This window comes from Lycium barbarum, chromosome 5 (genome assembly GCF_019175385.1).
Source record: "Lycium barbarum isolate Lr01 chromosome 5, ASM1917538v2, whole genome shotgun sequence".
In the NCBI taxonomy this organism is placed as follows: domain Eukaryota; kingdom Viridiplantae; phylum Streptophyta; class Magnoliopsida; order Solanales; family Solanaceae; genus Lycium; species Lycium barbarum.
In genome coordinates this window covers 33,939,340-33,965,777 of record NC_083341.1, presented here as the reverse complement: position 1 = coordinate 33,965,777, position 26,438 = coordinate 33,939,340, and the positions used below count along the sequence as shown (strand labels likewise).

At 42.5% G+C, this 26,438-nt stretch overlaps 1 protein-coding gene across 1 annotated transcript; it reads left to right on the top strand.

Annotated features, from left to right (window-relative positions):
* Positions 1-721: 721 nt before the first annotated feature.
* LOC132640804 (probable beta-1,4-xylosyltransferase IRX10) lies at positions 722-4,596 on the top strand. The gene is made up of 5 exons (XM_060357573.1): positions 722-749; positions 1,436-1,588; positions 2,180-2,568; positions 3,195-3,436; positions 3,950-4,596. Exons 1-5 carry the CDS (start codon positions 728-730, stop codon positions 4,461-4,463), a joined length of 1,320 nt encoding a protein of 439 aa, XP_060213556.1. The 5' UTR covers positions 722-727; the 3' UTR covers positions 4,464-4,596.
* The last annotated feature ends 21,842 nt before the right edge of the window (positions 4,597-26,438 follow it).

The window sequence follows — 26,438 nt, the reverse complement described above, 5'->3', positions numbered from 1 at the left end:
AATTGAACTATTTTATTCCATATATTAGTCGAATAGCCATGTGGAGCAACTTTCAAATAAAAAGTTGAGGAGAGGGGGGGAGGGTGCGGGGGGAGGGAAGCTGTACCAGAAGTGACATTAATTAGATTGGACATGGAAGCAAGATGAATTAAGGGAAAAGGATACCACATGGATTTTAGGGAATACGTATGATAAATGTTAAGCACTAAAATGCCATAAGTACCCGAATTTTACTTTAGGAGAAAACTAATGCCAATTCCTACCACTGGATCTGGCTCTCTCCTCTCTCTTGCAACAGCTTCGAACTCCTTCGGCCATATCTGTTAGCGGCCAAAAGGGGAAGGAACTCCTTCGCATAAATCTTGTAGGATCCGACTGATTTCTTTGCTCTCTTCTTCTTTTCATCGCTAGCGACGTCTTTTTGCGCTCTTCAATTATTGATTTCGACTGATCTGGTTTCTTCTCTGTCGGAGCTTTCTTGACAGCGGGAATTTTCCTAGCCAAGAACAGATGATGAGTTTCCTAACCAAGAACAGATGATGAGTTTCCAAGCCAAGATCTTTAGCAGTCCAACTTTTCTCCAGCAGTATTGTGACAAACATGTGCAGAGAAAAGATGAACAACACATTGAAGTTGGACAAAAGAGGAGATTGGTGATGACTCCAGTACTGAGAACCTTCAAGATCTAGTATCAGTTGCCATAAAAATCAAGAAATATTTTCACAATATGTATAATATGTGTATAATTAGTAAGTATGCGTTGATTATACATTTATTATTCACAAAAAACAACAATGATATTTTTTTATACACATACGGTAGGGATATAGTTTCTATACATATGCTGGAATTAGTTGAAGAAAAGCTACGAAATGGATATTTTATAAAGGCTAAAAAATGTCTTTTAAGCTTCTTGGGTCATCTGGTGTCAATAGTTTCACCCAAATGGCATTTATGTCTTTGTCCCTTGATTTAAGATGATGGTGGTTTCATGAATAATAGAAGAGACATAATCGTCCGGCCCAAAATAAAAAAGGCCCAAACAAGTAACGTCCAGTGGAGAATGTATTAGTAAAGACCAAATGGGGAACTTGAAACTCGAAATGCTTCATGGTCAGAGGTTATAGCCCAATTCATTGGTAGTATCAGTGTCGTTTTCAACAGAAAAGTAGGAAAAGGAAAGAAAGGAAGAAACTTGCCTTTGCTGCTACTGCTAGAAGGTAAATTTAGTTTAGGTACATTGGAAAGAGAGGGCTTGTCTACTAGCAGAAGGTAAATGCATGTCTACGAAATTAATATAATTAACAGATACTTTGAACCTAATGATAAGATAGCTACCAGAACACAATAGTAACTCCTTACCGAAAATTGTATACGACTTGCTAACAAATATTGCCATGGCGAAACTGTGCTGATATAGTCATCCTCTGCGCAGTGCTTTTTCCCAACAAATCAAATAAGTATCTAAAAATGTATTATTCTCCATTTGGGATGATTAGTTGGGTCTTTCTGCTGCTGCTACCCATCACCATTGCTGTAGCGAAAAAGCTTCCTCATGCAACTTCTGTTACTACCGAGAGGATTTCTGGTATATCCCTTGCTCCCTCTCTTTCTAAGTTCGTCTCTTTATAATGTTTGGTCCACTTTATTCTGGGGATCACAACTTTACTATAACTTTGAATTTGTTTTCTTAATGTCACCAATTAGCTATCCAATTCACTACTAAGAAAATAAAAATTAGCAATAGACAAATTCTATAGCTAAACCACAACACGTCGTTATTTCTATTTAGATGACAGATTATCAAAATAATCTATTAGGTACGAGCAATTAGCCACGAAGTTCATAGCTAAATCCAGTTTATTGGTAGTGATTAATGGGTGGCCACCGGGCCATTCTGTTTCTTGCTTGTGCTGGTTCTTTGAATATAGGGAGTATGAGTAGTGTTTAACATAAAGACATATTGCAAGAGAAAAAGTATTCCTGCACTTCAGGGTGAATTTGTGGTAATTACTCGAGTATGGCTTTTTTTTTTTTTTTTTTTGGTTGAAGGATGAGTTATGTTAACGCAATTAATTATTCACTTAATAATAATCATCATAATTGCATTGAGTATCTCCAGAGTTTTCAAAGAGTTGATCTGCATTTAAACATTGGTTTTGGTATTATATATTATTAGGAAGCGCTGGTGATGTCCTGGAAGATGATCCAGTTGGAAGACTGAAAGTTTACATATATGAATTACCAAGCAAATATAACAAAAAGCTGCTGCAAAAAGATCCAAGATGCCTCACTCATATGTTTGCTGCAGAAATCTTCATGCATCGATTCCTTTTATCAAGTGCTGTTAGAACTCTTAATCCTGAAGAAGCTGATTGGTTTTATACACCTGTGTACGCTACTTGTGACCTAACACCTAATGGGTTGCCTTTGCCCTTCAAATCGCCACGGATTATGAGGAGTGCAATACAACTCATCTCCACAAACTGGCCTTACTGGAATCAAACTGAAGGAGCTGATCACTTCTTTCTTGTTCCTCATGATTTTGGAGCTTGCTTTCACTATCAAGTAAGATTTTTTCTTCCCAATTTTCTCTGTGTCCTTTCCCACGTGTGGGATTACACTGGGTATCTAAAACCACAATGGGGTTAGGATATCTGATTATCGCGAGTATACTACCAGTCTAGCCTAATAAGCCCTAAATCAAACTGTCCAACCAATGGTTTCTCTGTTTCGAGACACATCGCAAATGAACATACAATTAGGTGACTCAAATTAGACAGAGAGTCAGAGGCAGATGGAGCTCTATAACTTGGGGTTCAATTGAACCCCAAACTTTCGATGCCGGGTATAAATTTATGTGTAAAACTTTACTAAAATTACAATAAATAGTATATTTGAACCCATAACTTTAGAAATATAATGAGTTAGTGCTAAAAATTTAAGATATTGAACCCCTAGAATTTAAATCCTAGATCCGCCTCTGCAAAGAGTAGCGTAAATTCACTGTTGTCATTGTGCGATGAAGTTAAACTGCTCGATAATGATGCTAAAATGATGGATTAAGAAAAATTCAAAGGTATTATACATTGATTATCTAATGCATAGTTTAAGATATTGTCTTAGTGATACATCTTCTTTTTGTTTCTCATTCAACGAATTTTTGCGTGCACATCTGGTGTTTGATTTTGCAGGAAGAGAAAGCTATTGAACGAGGCATTCTTCCATTGCTTCAGCGTGCTACGTTAGTCCAAACTTTTGGACAGCGGAATCATGTTTGTTTGAATGATGGCTCAATCACAATTCCGCCATATGCACCACCTCAAAAGATGCAGGCTCACTTGATTCCCCTGGATACCCCAAGGTCCATCTTTGTCTATTTTCGTGGCTTGTTTTATGATGTCAACAATGATCCTGAAGGTGGTTATTACGCCAGGTATGCATATATCTCTAAAGTATTTGAGAATCTCTCAATTGAGTTGTAATTTTCAAGTCATTCTAGATGAGTTCAACATAAATCCTAAAATCTTGTGTAGCAAAGCAAGCATAATTGGTTGCTTGGCATGTGCATGCCTGAGAATTAAGTAGGAATTATCATTTGAAAATTAAGAAATAAATTAAAAGAAAAGGCAGGGGAATTAAGGGCTTGATTTTGCCAAGACATTAAAAAATTAACCAATACGCCTAAAACTTTTTTTTTTCTTTTTGAAATTGGGTATAAGGGAAGAAGAAATGGGAGAGGGGATTACAAGGTGGGGAATCAAACCCTCACCAATAAAGTGAAAGTTCAGATAGCCAACCAGCTGAGCTACTAAGATTACCCAATGCGCCTAAAACCCAAGCTATCTTGGTTCGACTAATATGTATGTACACTCACCGGCTATTTCAATGCATTTGGACCCATTGCTGCAATTTTATTTTATTTTATTTTTTAAACGCGGATGAACAGAGGTGCAAGGGCATCAATATGGGAAAATTTCAAGAACAATCCACTTTTTGACATATCGACTGACCACCCAACTACATATTATGAGGACATGCAACGATCCATTTTCTGCTTGTGCCCTTTGGGCTGGGCTCCATGGAGTCCTAGATTGGTAGAAAGCGTAGTATTTGGTTGCATACCTGTTATCATAGCAGATGACATTGTGTTACCTTTTGCGGATGCTATCCCTTGGGAAGATATTGGTGTGTTTGTAGCAGAAAAAGATGTACCCTACTTAGATACTATTCTCACTTCTATACCACCAGATGTAGTCCTAAGGAAGCAAAGGTTTCTAGCCAATCCATCAATGAAGAAGGCAATGTTGTTCCCACAACCAGCTGAACCTAGAGATGCATTTCATCAAATCTTAAACGGACTTGCTCGGAAACTGCCTCATGACAAGACTACTTTTCTGAAGCCAGGAGAAAAGAGACTCAACTGGACAGCAGGTCCAGCTGGAGATTTGAAACCTTGGTAAGGCCAATAAGCATGCATATTACCCTTCCAATTAGAGATAGGAATCTGTTCTTTATGTAATTTGCAGCTGTATAACTTGAAATTTTGAGCATTCAGATCCAATGTCTATTAATCCTCCAAGTTGATTGATTACAGAGGACAGTGTATGCAGATGTCATGACTCATTCCCACTTTGGTTGTACTCTACTTGATATATATAGTATGCGCTGTGTAGCGAATTCAAAAATGTGAAAATAAAATGAAAGCAACGTTAGATACTAAATTGATAACCATTATATAGATTACGACACAATACCCGGATAAAAAATTGTAAAAGGTTAAACAAAAGTATCGTTTACGGTTTACCTTCCGCTGATTCAACAACAATAGCATTTGATGGTTAAGCCCGAAACCAACCTCCACAATCCACTAGTTATTTCGCTCTCATAGCGTGAAAAACTCGACTCATGGGAAATCGATACTATCAGCACATACTCAGGAACATAATGCAATAGTTTCTGATAACCAAGGATACCGGACCGGTTGACTTTTATTGAGTGTCCAATATTTATTGGGTCTTGCTTATCCACACCTAAAATATTTAAATATTGCAAACCTTCTGTTTTTTTTTTCAAACAAATTAAGCCCCAGGGGCTATTTTATATAATCAGAAAAGCAAAATGGTCCACAATGCAAGAAATTAAAAAACAGTAAGGTCTAAATTGTAAAAAGCTAAAGTATGAAACTGTATACTGTAAAAACCGGGTCAATGTATGACCGGTGAGTCCGGAGCCAAGGGTAAGTCCAAATGAGCACGAGCATGTTCGGTCTTTTCTTCACACCAAGGTATGGTGCCCGAAGCAATTGATCCGAGACAGGGAAAGCGTGTCCGTTTGTCCGGGTACGCCGGTCCGAGAATCATCGTGTCCATTGGTCCGGTTAGCCGGTCCAAGATCATCGCGTCCGTTGGTCCGATTGAACGGTTGCAATGCTGCCACGCGTCAAGAAACCGTTCTGTCATTTTGTACTGACGACCGTATGGGTGTCAGACCGTACGGTCCTACCTTATCCTTTTTAGGGTTTCTTTATTTCAAAAGAGCTTTGTATTGTATTCAAGGCCCACGAGGCAAACCTATAAATAGAGGACATTTTCCCACTTTTTGGGGTTAGCTTCTTCAGATCTAGAACATTGTAATAGTAAAATATATAAAAGCCCTCTCTCTCTCTCACACATAGGTCCGGATTTGTGGTGTTCTTTAGTTTTACTTATCCATTCAACATAATACGTTGCCTAGTATATATATATTTAGCTTAAATCATCGATCTCAATACACTTACTCGTAATATATATATATACTATTACAACAAGCAAATCCATATACATTTCATACGAACCAAAATAGGTTAAAATCCATCTACATATCCTATACCTCACTTACAAATTTAATTGTTACCGAAATCCGGGGTAAACAGAAACCCTAATTAATTAACGTAAACCTTCTATTCTATTCACCGCTAGGGTTAAGCTACTATCATTTTCGAGCTATAATTAATTAACGTAAGTTCAAATTCCATGAAGCAGCCCATGCATTTTATGCATTTTCTTTTCTGAATACCCAAGGCTTACTATGTTAAGGAAAGAATAAGAAAGAGGATGAAATCGAAAGATAGGCTTAATTAAAAATCACAAAGATCTGCTCTTATTTTGCTTCATGCTACTGCATGCAGTTGCAAAACATTAATTTAATTATAAAATAGAAAGATTAAATAACCACAGTTAACATAAATTTTAGTAATAGATTTTAGAAGGATGACTCGTGTGAGGCAAGACTATTAGCTGGTCTAGCATGTTTTTGTTGGATACGGAGAAGGAATTCGTCGTATGGGTGGGTATGTTATATACCACTCTTAAAATTGGGAGATTACAATTTTTACAGGCACAATACATAAAAAACCCTCAAACTTAGTCTCAACTGGCAAGTATGGTCTCCAACTTGGGGTGTGTACAAGTAGGCACCTCAATTTGTATAAAGTTCAACACGCAAACACGAATGCTAACGTGGAAATGGCGTGGCACTGACAAAATGTATGTGTCACGTCAGTGCCACATCAGCATTTGTGTTTACTTGTTCAACTTTATACAAGCTGAGGTGTCTATTTATGCACACACAAAGTTGGAGGGCATACTTGCCAGCTGAGGTCAAGTTTGAGGGTCTACTTATGTATTATTTAGATTAATAGAAGAATAGGCACCATAATAATCAAACATAAAGGAAATAAATTCTACCACAATGTATTTATAGTTTGAGCTAAGCTAGAATAAAAAAAGCTACAACCAAATTACACATTTGAGCCTCTAACATGATTTTACACAAATGCTAACAGTATAAACAAGTTATAGATATAATCCCTAAGTGTATCTTCATGTGTTAGTTATTCTCCTAGTTTTGACCCTAAAAGTTGGTATTTGACACTTGTCAATATTGAGTATCTTAGAAGCCATTTAAGGTAATTCCTGAAAATTATGATTTTGGCACAAATTGATGTCCTCAAAAGACATGTTTGTCAAATTATCAGCAATCTTGTTTTCATCCCTGAATGTGTGAGTTATCTAAATCTGAAGAAGGTTCATTAATGCAGCCTTTTCCCCCGCCACCATATCAGCTAATTTCGATGGTATCTTCCTTATGTCCAGCAACATGTTTTTGAGCACCAAAGAATTTCTAGTAGAATATTTGACAAATTCGTTGCAATGGAATAGTTTAGTGCTTCCCGTTACGGTCCATTTTTTACGTGGGTGCATAAAAGTTACTAGGAAGTTGTGGATTCTATTTGGATTTTATGTTTTTAGAGTTGTCATCTAATTTTATAACGGAAATTAGGAAAACCAAGTTAAAAGAGTTTATTCAAACAAGAGAAAAATCCTTTTTAAACTAAAGTTCGAGATAAAGGTTCTGGTGACCCCCTATGCAAGGTTTTAAGCACCCTAGTATTAAAAATCCGTAAAATACGATTAACCTATGAACTTCAATGTGTGATTATTTGAAAAATGTTTTCTTTCTTGCAAAACTATCACGCTAATATCATCAACTCCATTTTTGGCAAAATCTTTAAGGAAAGAGAGGTTTTTTAGGAAAAGAGTTTTATAAGGGTTGAAATCATTTCATTTCTGGACCAAAACACACTTAAGATTTTCTCTTAAGTAGAGTTTCTACTAACTCGATCCAATGTCATGATTTGAATCCTTGTAAGTTTATATATATATTTGGAGTATATCTCCCTTAAAAATAGCATAAGTTTTTTATAAGCAAATAAAAGAAGCGAATTCATTTATCTTATTTTTAGCTCATTTGGGTCAACCATTTTAGATCCCTTCCACAAACTTATATTTAAATGGAATTCCTCTTATTCATTTAACTCTATGAGGGTCAAGGCCCAAAAACTGTTTTTGAGTCCAACTTAAACCCTTTTTATCTCATACAGAGTTTCAACGAGGTTCTAAAAGTGTTTCACTATTACACAAGTATTTACCAAAAAAACGTGTTCCTACAAAATCAATGTAGACATATAAGTTTATACAAAATAAAGGAAAGGGGAATAAAATATAATTTTTTGGACCTTGGGCCCAAATCCTTTAGCAATCCCATGCTCTTGTAGTTCTTGGTCCGAAGCTCTAGGCATCTGATTCTTTTATCTCGTCTTTAAGCTTTGCTCTACATACTTGTTTTATTTGTAGCTCGCACAAATGGAAAGACAAATAGTTAGTCAAAATGGTGCGCCACCCCATGGAGTGACATTTATGAGCATAATAATAATATCCCTCGGACTCGTATCAAACTTCGAATGTGGCAAAAGAATCCAAAACATGTCTTGGCTATAAACTAGTGGCCATTCTAGTTGCCTCGCCAAATGCTTGTGGTTCCTACCTCACGATATTATTATGAGGACATCATCGCCTAAACCGAGGGATAACCTTTCTGGACAAGGCATGGCCTCAAATTAAATTTTCTCATTGGCCCTTGATAGTATCTATTCAAATCAGCAAAATAACTGTTGCAAACTTAAAATTGCAACAACGATTTTCGTCAAGTTAACTGTATCAAAACATCAATATACAACAGCATTGCAGCAAGTAGACGCAGCTGCTTACTAAACTTGCAGTAGTGGATCAAGTGTAGCATTGTTCTTTCTTTTTTTTTTTTTTTTTTTAATGAAAGATAGCAGCTACGTCAAACACATAGCAGCATCAATCATAGCAATTCATTCATCCAAACAGTAGCCAAAATTGGGTGTCGAGATACAACATATGATCTCAAAGTGTAACATTTTACTAATGCTATCATGTAGTGCCAAAGGGTGATGGAATTCAGCCCAAAACAACACTTGTTCGCATTGAAAGGCCTCATCTAAGTGCAGCAGCTCAAAATAGGCAGCAGCTGTTTCATTATACTTAGCATTCTACTCTCATCAAGTGTAGTATCTGTTCATTTTCTCAGACAAGGGCAGTAGTTTGAATCAAGTAACGCAGTGATTATCGCAATGTGATCGTCATGAGGAGCAACAACAAGCGACCACCAATAGCAGCCAGGTCTCAGCAATAAAATGGCAGCAATACAACAACCATAAGTAGCAATTTCTTCCCAAAATAGGTATTAGAATAGAGAATCTGCCCAGTCCAGTATAGCAACACATTTGGCTCAAAATTTACAACAGCAAATTGTTCCTAGGACCACAAGTTATTTGCCCTTAAGGACACACCACAACCCAAATAAAACAACAGCTTATCCACAAAATGGGCATCAGAACCAGACCAACTCCTCTAATAATGCAACAACTTTTCCTACAAAAAATAATACTTCGAACCAGCAGCTAGCCATAACAATGACAAAGTGCAGTAACCTCTTTCCATCAAGTGTAGCACATCAGCTGACTCAATGAAACAGAACAATAGCAACTCAAAAATGGAACAACACCATGACTACAAGTCCTTCTAATGTAATAACAGTCCACAAAGCTGTATACGGTAAAAAACCGGATACGGGTAAATCCGGGGCAACTATGGATCGGAGAGGGAAAAGGGGCGAGAGTTCGTATGAGGACATCACCTTCCCGGATAAGCACTTTGATCGAAGCCGAGTGGAAGCGCCATCTGACTCGGTCTCTAAGCCGCCGATGGTTCGGGATCTCTTTCCGGGGTTTTATCACCGTTGGTCCGGTCTCCGTGAGTCCGTTGTTCGTTGTGACCGTTGCTGGGACGCGTCAGTGGTATCACATCATGGACAGCTACCAACTATGCGTGTGTCAGACGGCGCCGTCAGTCACATCACACCAAACCCGTGCAGGGGCTGTCCCTTTTATTACTATTTTATTGATTCACGTTGGAGAGAGCCCATGGGCTCATTACTATAAATAGAGTACTCCCACCTCCCTTAGGTCAGTTGATTCTTCTTTTACTTTCAAGAGCATTTGTAACACAATATATATATATATATATATATATATATATATCCAATTCTTGTTGAACCTCTTCAATCAACTCGTCACATGTGTAAGCAGCCGGTATTTATGATCCTTATTTGTGTATTAAAAAGCGTTCTTATCCACTCTTTGTAATCCATATTTAGGCCCAAGCACATATCCTATATCCATATACAAATTCAATTGGTTACCAAATCGGGGGTAAACAGTTTGGCGCCCACCGTGGGGCTAGGATAATAGTGGTCTTTGGCCTTAACTTCCACTGTATTCATCGAAACCAAAAACTCCCTCTCCGTCTCTGTGAAAACGGTCCAAATGGCTGACATCGAGCAATCCGGTCATGTCAATAATGCCGAGATAGTGGCGGAAAACGAAGGGAGCGGACTACGGGCATTGCCAAACCCCGCTGATCTGAACCCCGTTGATTCAAGGGAAGGACTTAACCGGCAAAACACCGTAGATCAAGAGAATGTCGTTCCGCCGGCAACCGATCCTCTAAACACTCACCATTCCGTTACGTTATCCCGGGATAGGCTCCGGAGAGAGCCAGACGCGCCAAACGATGGCGTTAGCTTGCGTTTAATCTTTGAAATGCTGCAGGAACAAAGGGCGGCAATCGCCGAACAAGGGCTAGCGATTGCTCAACTGCAGAGCGGAAAGGGTGAAGCAAGGCCGGTAAAGTCCAAAGGTACGGTTGAAACCGGAAGAAACGGAGAACGAATGATCGAGAGCGACGGCTCCGGAGCCGGCTCCTCAACTGAGGTCCTAAAAATGCTCGAGACCTTGGCAAAACGGGTGGATTCGACCGAGAAGAGGGTCGAGACGTACAATTCTCGGGTGGACCAGATACCGGGGGCTCCACCTCTACTGAAAGGGACGAATTCGAAGAGGTACATCCAAAGGCCTTTCCCGCCAAGTGCGGCCCGGAAACTGATCCCGAAGAGGTTCAAAATGCCCGACATACAGAAGTATGACGGCACCACAGACCCACACGAGCATGTGACCTCATATACTCTTGCCATAAAAGGCCATATGGAAGAAGATGAGATCGAGTCGGTGTTGTTAAAGAAATTTGGGGAAACCCTGTCGAAGGGGGCATTGACGTGGTATGACCATCTACCCGAGCATTCGATCACTTCTTTTGAAATGCTCGCTGATGCGTTCGTAAAGGAACATGCCGGTGCGATAAAGGTGCAAGCCCGTAAGGCTGATATCTTCCGGACAACCCAAAGGGACGATGAGCTGCTACGGGAATTCGTCACCCGGTTCCAGAGGGAACGGATGGAGCTCCCTCCGGTGCCAGAAGAATGGGCCGCACAGGCCTTCACAAAAGGACTCAACATGCTAAGTTCGGTGGCCTCGGCCAAACTGAAAGAGAATTTGTTAGAGTACGAGGCCGTAACTTGGGCCGACGTCCACAACAGGTATGAGTCAAAGATCCGGGTGGAGGATGATCAATTCGAGCTCCCTCCGGTAAGGACCAAAGTAAATAGAGGTTTCGAGGCACCGAGGAAGAGATATGAAGGCAAGTCCGAATCATTGAAAGAGAGGTTTCGGCCATATCCCTATACGGAGAAGCAAAATTTCAGGTCAGAAAAGGCAATAGAGAGTCCGAGCCATTTCTCGGGACGGGGCAGCAAGCGGGTTGAACGCCCGTATAACAGTTGGGGACTCTCGTTTAAGAGCGACACTGGAAGTTCCGCCAGCAATAAAGTTTCTCCAAAAATTTCGGAGTACAACTTCAACGTTAGTACTTCGGGACTTGTCTCGGCTATTGGACGTATACCCGATGTAAGATGGCCTAAACCATTGAGGACGGACCCGGGTCAGCGAGATCCGAGTGTAGTGTGCGAATATCACGAGACCCACGTGTTATAGCCCGTATCTTGTGTGTTTGGAAATTCCAAAGTCATCGTGGAAAGTTAAGGGCGAGACCATTTTCAAAAATTATTTTAATGTACAAGTTGGTTATGAATATTATTTATGAATATTATTGTATGGAAATATTGAGAAAGGTTAAGGGTAAAAAGAGAAACTCACAAAATGGTAAATGGTAATATCAAGGAAAGTCGGAGGGCAAGACGGGAATGTCACAAAAATTTCATGAAGGTTCTTGAAAGGCCATGTTGGCCGTGTGACTTGTGTGGAATATGTGCACATTTTTAATTAATAGGGACTAAGGTGTACACAAGAAGACACTTAGTCTTCTTTCTTTAATTTCAAGAAAAAGGTGGGAAAAGTCAAGAAATTTCTAGAGAGGGGCATGTGCCCCTCACATGCTTGGAGATATATATATATATATATATATATATATATATATATATATATATATATATATATATATGAGTCTACCTTCTAATTCAAGACAAAAAGGAGAACAAAAAAAAAAAAGAGGAGAGTGGAGAAAAAGAGAGGGTTTCAGCCATGGCTAGGGGATTTTGACCCCTTGAAATCTTGTTCCAAAAAATTATTTCTTCTAGTATTCCTACTAAGTTGAAGGTCCTCTTTAACATGGTGCAAGTGTTGGAGCAAGAAATCCCCTCCTTGGTGCAAGTTCATAGCTATAGTCAAGTGGGAAGTTGAAGGAAAAAGGTAAGAACTAATCTTCCTTTATGTGTTATGGATGCTTGGTACATGTTGTGATATGGAGAAATGCATGAAAAACATGAAATCAATGATGTTGAAGTGTGGCCGTGCATGTATGGTATTGGCCGTGTGTTGTGTGGTGTTGTGTTGTGTTGGAATGATTTTATGTAGTATGTTGTTTGTTGTTATAATGTATAAAAAGGATGAGAATTCATAGAAATATGCATGAAGTGCATGTAGCATGTTGGTTGTCATTGGAATATTAAGAAATGAATGAAAAATTTATGGAAATATGCATGGAAGTGGTGATGGTAGAATGTGATGAATTAGTTTTATTTAGCAATTGGATTGCTATGGATTATGTGATATAGAATGAAGGCTGTTGTTAAAGTAAGTGTACATGAATTATGATGACGTGCATGGTTGTTGTTGAATTGGAAGGTTTCGGTAAAGTAATATGTTGATTGTGTTGTTGAAAGATTGTGTGAATTGAATTGGATTGAGTTGGATATTGAAATGTTGCTAGAAAAATTGTTGGTATTGTTGATTGTTTGGCCGGGTTGAATTCCCGGATTGTTGTTGATTGAAATTGGCCAAGATAGATTCTTGGGGACGATGTATTTATAGGGGAAATGCTGCCGAAATTTCGGTAGACAAATGTTGCCTTAAGATTCCACTTCTAAATGTTCTAATTAAGGTTTGGTAAATGTGACCAAATTGTAGATTTTGGCGGATTTGGAACGTGAATTTGGAGTCGCATAAGAAGCAGAAAAGGTATGTAAGGCTTCACCCTTCTTTCTATGGCATGTCTTAGACGGAATATGTTGGATATGAGCCTCGGGAATAACTCTACCCTCCGGAATCCGCGCCTAAAGTTTTCTCTTTTTCAATTAGTAGAATTGAACTAAAAAGTGTGCAAAATGTTGGAAGAATTTCCTAAACCTCTAGAACTCGCATAAATAGGACCCGACTACCCTAAAACCCTCACAAGTAACGCCATGACATGTAACATATGTAAATTTGGTAAGCCGCCTCATTTGACCCGAGGTGGGCTCATGGTCCCCGGATTTTCCTTATTGTTCCGTTTGATTTATTTTGAAGCAGAATCCAAAGAAACCCTTGATCCGTATTCCGTTCACCGAATGACATGTACTGTAACTATGCTAACGAAGATACTCCTATGATGACAATGATAATGATGATGTTCAGAAAGAGAATATGCCTACGATAAGTACGACAAGAATGATTCCATGACTAAGAGTCTTGAGCTAAGAGTCCTATGTGAATATGAAAGTGTTATACTAGTTCTTGAACCTCAATTCTATTCCTTAGCTATGACACTAGTTTCTAAAAGACTTCAAAGCATATTAGTTGGCGGTTATAATGTCCATGATTTCATTCTATGCTCTCTCTTAAGGCTATTTTCCGTTGGTAGTCTCGCCTTAAAATACTCGTTCCTTCAAGGTGAGACAAAGTGACCATGATTATTCCATAATGTAATCGGAGGTCACCGACCTTACGTCACTCCGATGGACACATGACCTTCTTTGGGCTCTCATGCATGCCAATTGTATGACATATGTATATGAATGTGAATATGTATATGTATATGTATATGAGGAAAAGGGGAAGGGCCACTGTTACATCACCACCTGATTCAGCTGGATTTCGTCCCGGACGCGGGATGCCCGGACGTGGGATATGGGAGAGCCGGATATGGCGTCTGTATATGTTATATATATTTATATATGATATGTTGGGACACTGTTTGGGAGGGGGGTGGGAGAGCCGATGTACTCGACGTCTGTAAATGTGAATAAAGGATACCGTTTTCTGAAACGTTCTGTTTTCTGTACATGTAAATAAGAAGTACTGTTTTCTAGAAAAAAAGACTAAGCATGCATGGCATCTGCCTGAAAGGCATTCATATGTACAGGTTATTTCTGTCCCAAGATAAGCTCCATATGTCTACTCCGTTATTATTCATACTGTATATTCCTTTATTATGTCACTATTCATGCCTTACATACTCAGTACATTACTCGTACTGACCCCCCTTCTTCGGGGGTTGCGTTCATGCCGCGCAGGTACACCAGCTGAGCCACAGTTATCATAGAAGATGTTCCAGCGGATTTGGCGGGCTCCACTTGTTCTGGAGTGCTGCCGAGTCAGAGTATATGAGCTATGGTGTCTGTTCAATGTTAGAGACTTTGCAGACAGAGTCATGAGTATAGAGTGTCAGCTTGGTAGACGGCTTCAACCGTCACAATGTTATTACGTTTCATGTCGCGGGTCCCATATGATGATAGACATTACTTATGAAAAAAAAATATTGGAGGGCTTACCTTGTATTTATTTCTTAATTGATACAAAAGTTTATCTATGTAATAAGAGTTAGCGGGTTCGCTCGGCTCCAGATATGGGGTCGGGTGCCCATCACACCCTAGTAAAGTCGGGGTGTGACACCACGGTCATCGAACTGAAGATTGCCGCCAATTGAGAGAGGAGGTAGCCCGGCTATTGAAAAATGGTCACCTCCGAGATCTGCTGAGCGAGCGGGCCAAAAATCACTATAAGGAAAGAGAATCTTATCAAATGCCCGAGCCTGTTGAACCCCAACATACGATCAACATGATAGTGGGGGGCACTGATGCCCCTCGAGGGCCGGTAATGAAACGGACAAAGATTTTTATTGTCCGTGAAAAGCGCACTCGAGATCATTCGACCGAGGGATCTATCTTCGTTGATAATGAAGACGCGGAGGGCATCATCCAACCCCACAATGATGCATTGGTAATTTCTATACTGGTCTTTAAAACTAAGGTCAAACGCGTTTTGGTTGACCCGGGTAGCTCGGCCAACATCATCCGATGGAGGGTGATTGAACAGATGGGACTGCTCGGTCAGATCTTACCAGTGGCCCGGGTATTAAGTGGGTTCAATATGGCAAGCGAAACCACAAAGGGGGAAATCTCACTGTCTGTAAATGTGGGTGGCACCATTCATCAAACGGTGTTCTACGTGATCGAGGGGGACATGAAATATAATGCCCTATTGGGCAGACCTTGGATACATAACATGAGGGCCGTGCCTTCAACACTACACCAGCTGTTGAAGTTCCCCACGCCGGAAGGAGTGAAAACCATCCGAGGCGAGCAGCCCGCTGCAAGGGAAATGTTCGCAGTAGAGGAAGTGGCACATCGGCCCAAGGGGCCGGAAGAGAAATGTGCAATAGGAGGAGAAGTTCCCAAATAGCAATCAAAGTGCGCCGGGTTTAATCCGGTGCATGAAGAGGAAGATTACGAGGTACCCAGATCGTTCGTCATGCCAGATGACTCGGATGCAACCCAGTCGACAGTGGAGGAGCTGGAGCAGGTCATCCTGTTCGAATATCTCCCGGAAAGAAAGGTATACCTGGGCACGGGGCTCACCCCGGAGTTCAGGCGTCAATTAATTGAATTCCTCCGTGCTAATGCCGATTGCTTTGCATGGTCGCATATAGATATGATAGGTATATCACCAGACATAGCAACTCACAAGCTCAGCCTGGACGGGAGGTTTGCTCCGGTAAAGCAGAAAAGAAGACCCATGGCGGAGGCTAAACACGCATTCGTGAAGGACGAAGTAACAAAACTTTTGAAAATAGGCTCCATACGGGAAGTGAAATACCCGGAGTGGCTGGCTAACGTTGTGGTAGTACCCAAAAAAGGTAACAAATTTCGAATGTGTGTTGATTTCAAAGATTTAAACAAGGCATGTCCGAAGGACTCGTTTCCGTTGCCCCACATCGATAGAATGATCGATGCAACGGCCGGGCACGAGATGTTGAGTTTTCTCGACGCTTACTCCGGGTATAACCAGATCCGGATGTACCCGGAGGACCAAGAGAAAACATCCTTCATCACCCGGTACGGGACCTACTGTTATAATGTCATGCCTTTCGAATTAAAAAATGCCGGTGCAACTTACCAACGCCTAGTTAATGGAATGTTCGAAGAACAAATAGGGAAAACAATTGAAGTTTACGTTGACGATATGGTTGTTAAGTCCCTGGAAACAGAGGACCATTTAAAGCATTTGCAGGAAACCTTCGATGTGCTTCGCAAATACAACATGAAGCTCAACCCGGAGAAGTGTGCCTTCGGAGTAAGATCTGGCAGATTCCTGGGTTTCATGGTGTCAAACCGAGGGATCGAAATCAACCCAGACAAGATCAAAGCCATCGAAGATATCGAGGTGGTGAACAACATAAAGGGGGTCCAGAGACTCACCGGGAGAATCGCAGCGCTAAGTCGCTTCATATCGAGATCCTCGGACAGGAGTCACCGGTTCTTCTCCTTGCTCAGGAAGAAGAACGATTTTGTCTGGACACCCGAGTGCCAAGAAGCTCTACAGGATTTGAAGAAATACTTGTCTAGCCCCCCTCTACTGCACACGCCAAAGGCGGGTGAGACACTATTTCTATATCTAGCTGTCTCCAAAGTGGCGGTAAGCGGCGTTTTGGTCCGAGAAGAATCAGGTACGCAATTCCCTATCTATTATGTGAGTAGAACATTGGGGGACGCGGAGACCCGTTACCCCCTTTTGGAAAAGCTGGCATTAGCACTGGTGAGCGCCTCCCGAAAGCTTAAACCTTATTTTCAAAGCCATCCCATATGTGTAGTAACTACTTATCCTTTGAAAAACATCATGCATAAACCGGAGTTGTCGGGTAGGCTAACGAAGTGGGCTGTAGAGGTTAGCGGTTACGACCTCGAATACAGACCCCGAACGACCATCAAATCCCAAATCTTGGCCGATTTCGTAGCAGACTTCGCCCCGGCCATGGTCCCCGAGGTCGAAAAAGAATTCCTACTAACCTCAGGAAAGGCCACGGGCATTTGGTCTCTGCATACGGACGGGTCCTCGAACCTTAGAGGTTCCGAGCTTGGTATTGTCCTTAGGGCCCCGGCCGGTGATGTCATCCGACAGTCCATCAAAACTGCCAAACTAACTAACAATGAAGCCGAGTATGAGGCTATGATTGCAGGTTTGGAATTGGCCCGGAGCATGGGGGCAGAAACTATCGAGGCAAAGTGCGACTCGCTTTTGGTCGCAAACCAGGTGAATGGCACATTTGAAGTCAAGGACGAACGGATGCAGAGGTACCTCGAGAAAACCCAAGTGGTGCTTCACCGATTTAAAAAATGGACCATGCAGCATATACCAAGAGAACAGAACTGCGAGGCCGATGCATTAGCAAATTTGGGATCTGCGGTCGAAGGGGCCGAAATCAACCCCGGGTCAACGGTGCTACTATCAAACACGGCCATAGAAAGCGGACACGTCGAAATATATTCAACAGGTTTGACTTGGTATTGGCGCAACAAATACATTGATTACTTGCGTGATGATAAGCTCCCAAGCGACCCAAAGGAGTCACGTTCGTTACGAACAAAGGCAGCCCGTTTTTGCTTAGTGGACGGCCAATTATACCGATGCTCTTTCCACGGACCCTTGGCTAAATGTTTGGGCCCTGGGGAAACGGAGTATGTGATGAGAGAAGTACATGAAGGAACCTGTGGCAATCACTCCGGTGCGGAAGCTCTGGTCCGAAAGCTTATCAGAGCCGGATATTACTGGAATCGGATGGATGAAGACACGAGAAACTTTGTCCGAAAGTGTGACGGGTGTCAGAGGCATGCCCCGATGGTTCACCGGCCCGGGGAGTTGCTGCATTCGGTGGTCTCACCATGGCCGATCATGAAGTGGGGAATGGACATCGTGGGCCCGTTACCCCGGGCACCAGGTAAGGCACGCTTTATCTTATTTATGACTGACTATTTTTCTAAGTGGGTCGAAGCACAGGCCTTTGAAAAAATCAGAGAAAAGAAGGTTATCGACTTCATTTGGGATCACATCGTCTGCCGTTTTGGCATTCCGGCCGAAATAACTTGTGATAACGGTCCTCAGTTCGTGGGTAGCAAGGTCAACAGTTTTGTTGAAGGGTTGAAGATCAAGAAGATTGTGTCGACCCCATATCACCCATGTGCAAACGGACAAGCGGAATCCACAAACAAAACAATAATCCAAAACCTAAGGAAAAGGCTAGAAGCATCAAAGCACCATTGGAGAGAAGTATTACCCGAGGTGCTGTGGGCGTACCGAACCACGGCCAAGTCTAGCACGGGCGAGACCCCTTTCTCATTGGTGTACGGGGCCGAAGCCCTTATCCCTGTCGAGGTTGGCGAACCGACTCTCCGGTTCAGGTATACAACCGAGGAATTAAACGGGGAGGCCATGGCCGTAAGACTAGACCTCGTCGATGAGATGCGTGAAAGAACATTGGTCCGAATTGCGGCCCAAAAGCAGAGAACGGAAAGATACTACAATCGGAGAGCCAACTTTTGGCATTTTCGAGTTGGGGACTTAGTACTTCGAAAGGTCACTTTGCATACAAAGAACCCAAACGAGGGAAAGCTAGGACCAAACTGGGAAGGACCGTACAAGGTGACCGGTGTAACGGGCAAAGGGTCATACCAGCTGGAGTCCATGGATGGGCAATGCTTGCGCAACAACTGGAACGTAGCCCATCTAAAAAGATACTACTGCTAAGGTATGATCCTCTCATATACCTTTTGTTAACCGTACTGCCTTTTTACAGGAAGTCGAGGACGGCACAAAAATAGAATTTAGGACTGAAAGCACGTGTTGTACTCTTTTCCTTAGTGCGGTTTTGTCCCAAAATGGGTTTTCCGACGAGGTTTTTAATGAGGCAACAAGTACAACGTGCTACACAACGAAGATAAAGGGCCAGAACTCGGGCACCCGGGGTTACATCTTCCGAGTAGGGGCTTGGTAACACTCACCCGACCCCGAAGCTTGGACAAGTGTTAGGGGGGCACAGTACCCACATCGGAGCATGAAACGATAAAGAGAAATAAAGAAAGAAGCTCATCATTTGCCACGACAAAAACAAAGGCCGGCCACCAGCCACCTCCTCCGATGTAAGGAACAAACGATCATAATGAATCGTGTCCCATCCAACATTTTCCACGGCAAAAACAAAGGCCGGCCACCAGCCACCTCCTCCGATGTAAGGACCAAACGATCATAATGAATCGTGTCCCATTTAGTGTTTGCTACGGCAAAGATACAAGAAATGAAAATTCTCATATGTACAAACACTTGCAATACAGAAACCATTACAATGACCGTATTTCGGCATTGCTCAATTGATACTCCCTGTACCTGACACTATGGCCGATATTAGACAAGGCCAATGAGGTCATCGCAAACCGGCCATGAAAAACGCTGGTCCTAGAGAAGCCCCTATCATGGCACAGAAAGGTCCGAAGCCCACAAAACATTTGGTAAGTCCCACGGGAAGAATTAATCAATGACTACGGATCATCTCTTCCGAAAAACGGACCAATAATTCAAGGTAAAATAAAAACAAGCACTCAAACGAAGACACAAGAGGAGTGCAACTTTCATGTACGCAAAGGATACTTTTATAAAGAGTACATTTACATCAAAAGAGTACATTTACATCAAAAGAGTACGTTTACATCAAAAAATCCTATGCTACTCGGCATGGCTAGAGGCAGAATGATCGGACTCGGTTCGTTCGGAATCATCCGAGTCGGACTCGAGGGCATGGTTTGCCTCCTCCTCCATCTCTTTGGCCTGGTTTATCAGGGCTGGAAGATTAGAAAATTCGCGATCGGCTTCTTCGAGGGTGAGTCACCGAGACTTCCACTTCTCATACTCGGTGACAATGGCAGTATGGGCCTCGGCCGTTTCCACGCCTTTCCAGGCTTTTTCCAAATCGGCCTCAACTTTAGCCAACTTAGTCTCCAGCTCGGCCCGACCCGCCACTGCAATAGTCCTCATATGGACAGCAGCTTCTAGCTCGGCCTTAAGAACATCGTTGGCACTCACCGCCTCCTCCAGCTCGGCTTTTAAGCCCTCACTTATCCGAGACCGCTCCTCAGCTTTCTCTTCGAAAACTTTCATGCGTTCCTTATACAGAGCGGTATCAGATTCCAGTAGCCGGTTCCTCCCGGCTAAGCTCGCTGCATCGGCTTTCACCAAATCAAGTTCCCCTCGGAGTTGGGACACGGTGGTCTCCAGCTCATCCAGCCTCGACGAAAATTGAGCTTTGTCTCGGCTAAGACAAATCTTCTCAGCCTCGAGGCTTCGGTTATAATCAGTCATGGCGGCCAACTCATTTTTCAAACGACGATTTTCGTCCTTGGCCGCATCAGGCCCGGGATGAAGGTTGGCAAGAACAACGGCCCGACCCAACTCTTCATCCTTCTCTCGGAGGAGATGCTTGTATTTCTCCTTTTCTCGGCCTTGGGCATCTAGCTGGCCTCGAAGATCATCCATCTCGTGTTGGGCACGAATGAAGGCTTCGTTTGCCAGTATTACACTCTGCAAAGAAAGCAAACGTAAAGAATCAAACGAAATGAGCATAAGGTCTATTGATATACAAAGATGGTCGAGAGTCTTACCCGGTTTCCCGCGTGCATGCCTTCGTTCATAAGGCACTGCCAGGTGACCCCGGTCATTTTGCGCTTGTCCGAGTCGGAGACGAGAGGACGCAAATAACTTGCTACTCCTACCGGACGTGATAGAAAGCCACAATCCTCGGGGACGGTGATTACGGCCGATCTGGTCCTTCTTGGTTCTACGCTCGGGGATGGGAAGATAGTCACCAGGTTGTCTCTAGAGCCAGATTCTGACTGTCGGTGGGCCGACCTCGTGACCAGAGGAATTGGAAGATGGCCAAAACCCGCAGCTTCACCGGTAGCAGGAGGAGTAGTTAAAAACATATCTTCAAAGTCTTCAACCCTCGGGGCGGGGGTAGACGAGCTTGGCGTAGACTCGATGTTCCGGGCAAGGACCGGGGGCTCCGGAGTAGAAATAGGTTCGTGGCCGGGCGATGGGCGAGCCTGAATGGGGGCTTCGGTCTCCGGAACTGGAACGGTCCTTTGATCGGTTGCAGTGACAGCCGTTTCCCCGGCTCCTTTACTCCTCTGCAGGGGAGTATCTTCCGAGGAAGTTTCACCTAAAATATCGACAAAGTCAACCGACCGAAGAGGAGCCGGGGAAAGGATTTCTTCCGCACCTGAAGGAAGAACGGGAATCAAGATACCTTCGTTGATAGAAGGTAAGGGCGGTTCAGAGGCAGTATCCTCGGGTATTGGGGCTGTTAACGGAGCTGGGTCGACCCTCCGAACTATGATGTCGGGCTCCGTTTCCACTCTCTGGGGCCGGGCAACGCTTCTTGCCTTCTTTCGTTTGGACGGCTGCCCCTTTTCTGAGGGCCGTTTTCTTTTGGTGGCTTCGGCAAGAACACAGGAGGAACCCGCCGTATCGAACGCGGACGCCGGTGCAGGGGAAGCGGCCCCCGACTCCGATCTAGATGCCACCAAGCCCTTCGGCAAACCTGAACGATAAAAGACGTTGGCAGGTTAAGAAAACTGACGACCTCGAATGGCTAAAGATGCATCAAGATCGAAGGAAAGTCGAATGTTACCATGATTTTAAGCGATCCATCGACCGCGTGACAAGTGGGCCCAAGTTCGGTCTTCATAGGGAAGCTGGTTGAGGAGCGTCGTGACCCACTCGCTCAGATCTCGGATAACCGGGGGAACAAACCCATTTGCTACAAAAATAAGGAAAGGGCGGTGAGAAAACAATACCATAAGCGACTGAACAGGTAAGGGCCATTGCTCAAAGGTTTGAACTTACGTTTGTCGTTCCATTTCTCCGGAAAAGGTAGATGGGCGGCCGGGATTATGTCCTCGGTTTTTACCCGGACGTAGTGTTCTAACCACCCCCTGTCCCGATCTTCGTCCATCTTTGAGAAGAACGGGTTCCGGCTGCGCTTGGTTAGTTTTATGACACCGCCCCGGAATATTCTTGGGAATACAGGCGTATTAGGTGGCCCAGTGAGAATTCTTTCTCAGCTCTGTTGGCTAGCAACCGGAGGCAAGCAACGACCCTCCAAACAATCGGGCCGATCTGAGCCAAAGTCACGCCATAGGTCCGGCACATATCCAGTATGACCGGATCAACCGGGGGATCGAGCTTAAGGGTAAAGGGATAAGTGTATACGTACAAGAACCCTTCCCGGTGATCGGTAACAGATTCGTCTGGCCCGGGTGCAAAAACCCCTACCGGGCGTGTGTCCCACCCACAGTCTGCCCGGACTGTGTTGAGTTTATCCTCGGTTATGGAGGAAGGATATCGCCTCACGTCGTATCCCCGGTCTGAGACGACAAAGGGATTTTCCGCCTCCAGGTCTTTATTGAAGTTAAATTTGGCCGGTATAACATCCGAGGCCGTAGTTTCGGGGTTACTCTTTTGTTTAGTTGGGGACACAGTCTCGGCCCTCGGGGATGAAACTGAAGGAACTTCGGTAAAAGTGGTTTCAGACATGTTGAAGGAATGGAAGGAAAAGGATTTTGGGAAACAACGCAAAGGAAACGAAGGAAATAACGATTTGAAGAAGCAAAGAGCAGTTGGCAAGAATGATGACAAAATTAATCCCCCCTTCTTTTTCGTATAAACAAGAGAAGATTTGGCAACAAATTTGTAATAGAAAGGACGGATCTGGAACACAGAGGGAAGAGGAAAAGAGAGGACAGATCGAAAAAAGTGAAAAAATGAGGGAATGAGGGGCTTTATATAGGCATAAGGAAGGGAACGGTTATCGAGGACGGCCAATCGAGGATCGCCACGTGTCACGTCATTAATACGAAGCGACGCTAAACGACGTGCAAGAGGCGGTTGACAGGAACGGACCATCCGGAATAGGACACGTGGCCGGCAAAGGGGAAGACATGACGCACCCATTCCCGCCAAAATAAGGAGATAAGGATAGGTCGTCTGGATGGTCGGATGTATGATTCATTCACTTCCCGTCACTCCGATGGATCGTTGGTCCGGGAAGCGTGGGGGCTATCTGTATACGGTAAAAAACCGGATACGGGTAAATCCGGGGCAACTATGGATCGGAGAGGGAAAAGGGGCGAGAGTTCGTATGAGGACATCACCTTCCCGGATAAGCACTTTGATCGAAGCCGAGTGGAAGCGCCATCTGACTCGGTCTCTAAGCCGCCGATGGTTCGGGATCTCTTTCCGGGGTTTTATCACCGTTGGTCCAGTCTCCGTGAGTCCGTTGTTCGTTGTGACCGTTGCTGGGACGCGTCAGTGGTATCACATCATGGACAGCTACCAACTATGCGTGTGTCAGACGGCGCCGTCAGTCACATCACACCAAACTCGTGCAGGGGCTGTCCCTTTTATTACTATTTTATTGATTCACGTTGGAGAGAGCCCATGGGCTCATTACTATAAATAGAGTACTCCCACCCCCCTTAGGTCAGTTGATTCTTCTTTTACTTTCAAGAGCATTTGTAACACAATATATATATATATATATATATATATATATCTAGTTCTTGTTGAACCTCTTCAATCAACTCGTCACATGTGTAAGCAGCCGGTATTTATGCTCCTTATTTGTGTATTAAAAAGCGTTCTTATCCACTCTTTGTAATCCATATTTAGGCCCAAGCACATATCGTATATCCACATACAAATTCAATTGGTTACCAAATTGGGGGTAAACAAAAGCACCTCAAGGACATTTGGGATTTGAAACTCCCCCGTTCATGCAAAAGAAGAGGGGTGAAGGATGAGTATCAAGAATCAAATAACTAAAATGGAGAAGGACTTAAATCATCCTCAATCGTTTTACCGAGCAGCAACGGAGGTGACGAGAGTTGAATCGATCATCTTCGACCTTTCACCAACGACGTACCGACTCGAACTCAAATTTTATTTAACTTGTTCCGATGATTCAAAACTCAGATTACAAGAGAGAATTTCTTGTTTAAAGATAAAAGTTGAAAAGTTCAGAACTTAGGGTCTTTTTTAACTTTTTCTCAAGTTGCAGAAATGGGGTTCTATTTATAGAAGACCAACTCTAGGGTTTTAGATGTTCAAATTCAATGTGGGACGAATGTCTGGACTGAAATTCGTTCAAATTTTTTAAAGAGGAGTGGAATCCCAATCTTCTGAACGATGTTTTTCAAATTCATATTGGAAAAGAAAAGGAAAAACCGAAAGCAAATTTAAAAGGGCAAAGGATGAGCATGTTACCGTTTTCTGAAGAGAAGACTACAAACACTATTAATGTTTTTGCCCTAAATGGGCGAACAACTACTGAGCAAGATGGAAAGTCGTGTGAATCCTTTGCCAAAAATGGAGGATGAGCTGTGTTTGATAAGCTTTAGGCGATTAGGGATTTTTGTTCTTTCAATTTGATGTGTATTGGTATAATGAAGAGGATTAGAGGATCTGGGGTGTTTAAGGTTAACATGGGACGAGTATTGTGGTGTTTTGGGCTGGGTTATGTGGGAAATCAAGTTGGTCTTAAGGATTTGAGAATTGGTTAGAGTCGGATTTAACAGATAGCCAAAATCTCTCTCAAAAAGCCAAATTGCTAGGAATTGGAATTCAATCCTTTACAAAATCAAACAAATTGTCTTACTTAGCCAAATTAAAGTAAAATTGAGATGATATAATTATTCAATTAATTAGTTAAGCTTTTTGATTATAACAAAGTAAAATATTTATTTGATAACGTATTCATTATAGAAATTAAAAATACACACTTAATTAAGAACTTGTTTTTGTGCGAATTGATAAAATTGACACAATTATGCGTAAAATAAACATAATATGTATTAGTGCACTTTGCCAAATGAAACGACAAAAATATCGCCAAAAGGTGTTTTACAAAGCATGTTTTGATTTTCTGAATAATTATTTTACTCTGTTTGGGATTCAAGAAGCTTGACTAGTTAATTTGAATTTTTGGAGGGTAAAAATTGGGTGTCAACAGCTGCCCCTTCATTGTTCAGGGATGGCGGAGCCATCCCTGAGCAACAAAATTTTTACAAACCCGATTTTTGTCCGACCAACTCAACTCATCTCTTAAGTGAAAAAACGCATATGGTTTTTTGAAAATTATGTCCGGACCATAGCATTGGGTTTCCTACATATCTCAGGCAATATGAGAATTCAGGCCACTTGTAGTTTGACTCAATTTTTTGAAAACTTTCAAAATTGCCCCAGTGTCGAATTTATGAGACTGGAAGCTTGGGACATGATTGGTGGGAGGTTGGATTACGGTTGAGCTCTGATAGTGAGTTCACCTAGATATCCATGTCCTCGAGAATTAGGCCATATGTAGTTTGACTCGATCGAAAGAAAAAAGACATTCCTTATGCGGAAGTGACCTTTGGTTTGGGATAGATGACTAAAATTTTTTTAGTATTGAAAAGAGGCTTGCAACTTCTTAGTTATGGATGTGGCATGCTTCACACTCATAATTAAGTCTTTGCACGGATATAATTTCATGTACCTTAAATATATCGTCACCTAGATTTAAAATGAAGACCGGCGGTGCCTCAGTGTAGGTTCGGAGATTACACTGAATGCGAAACTCAAAGATAGCGACCCTTGCATTTTTGTAGCGTGGTTTTGACACAAAGGAAACACCTACATGCCTATTATAGGGGTGTAATTTGATGTTGGTGAAAGGTAATCCTCAACTCTCGCCTCAAGAGTCTGCTCCTCTCTTCTACAATGTGCCCCTATTCGCTGCTGAGAAAAAGTTCCAAGTTCGCTCTGCATGCGTTTGGATCCGGTCTGATCAGCCTGCTCCTCTCCTTGGCGGCTGCAAACCTGCTTCCATCTGCTAGGCAATAATGTGATTGATTTTGAAAACGAATACTACGGCCTGCTGACCGGATTTATATCGTTTTGACCTTTGGAATGAAAACTGCGATCTCCTAACCAGATTTACATCGCTTTAACCTTTGAAGCGAAAACTACGGTCCCCTGACCGGATTTACATCACTTTGAAATG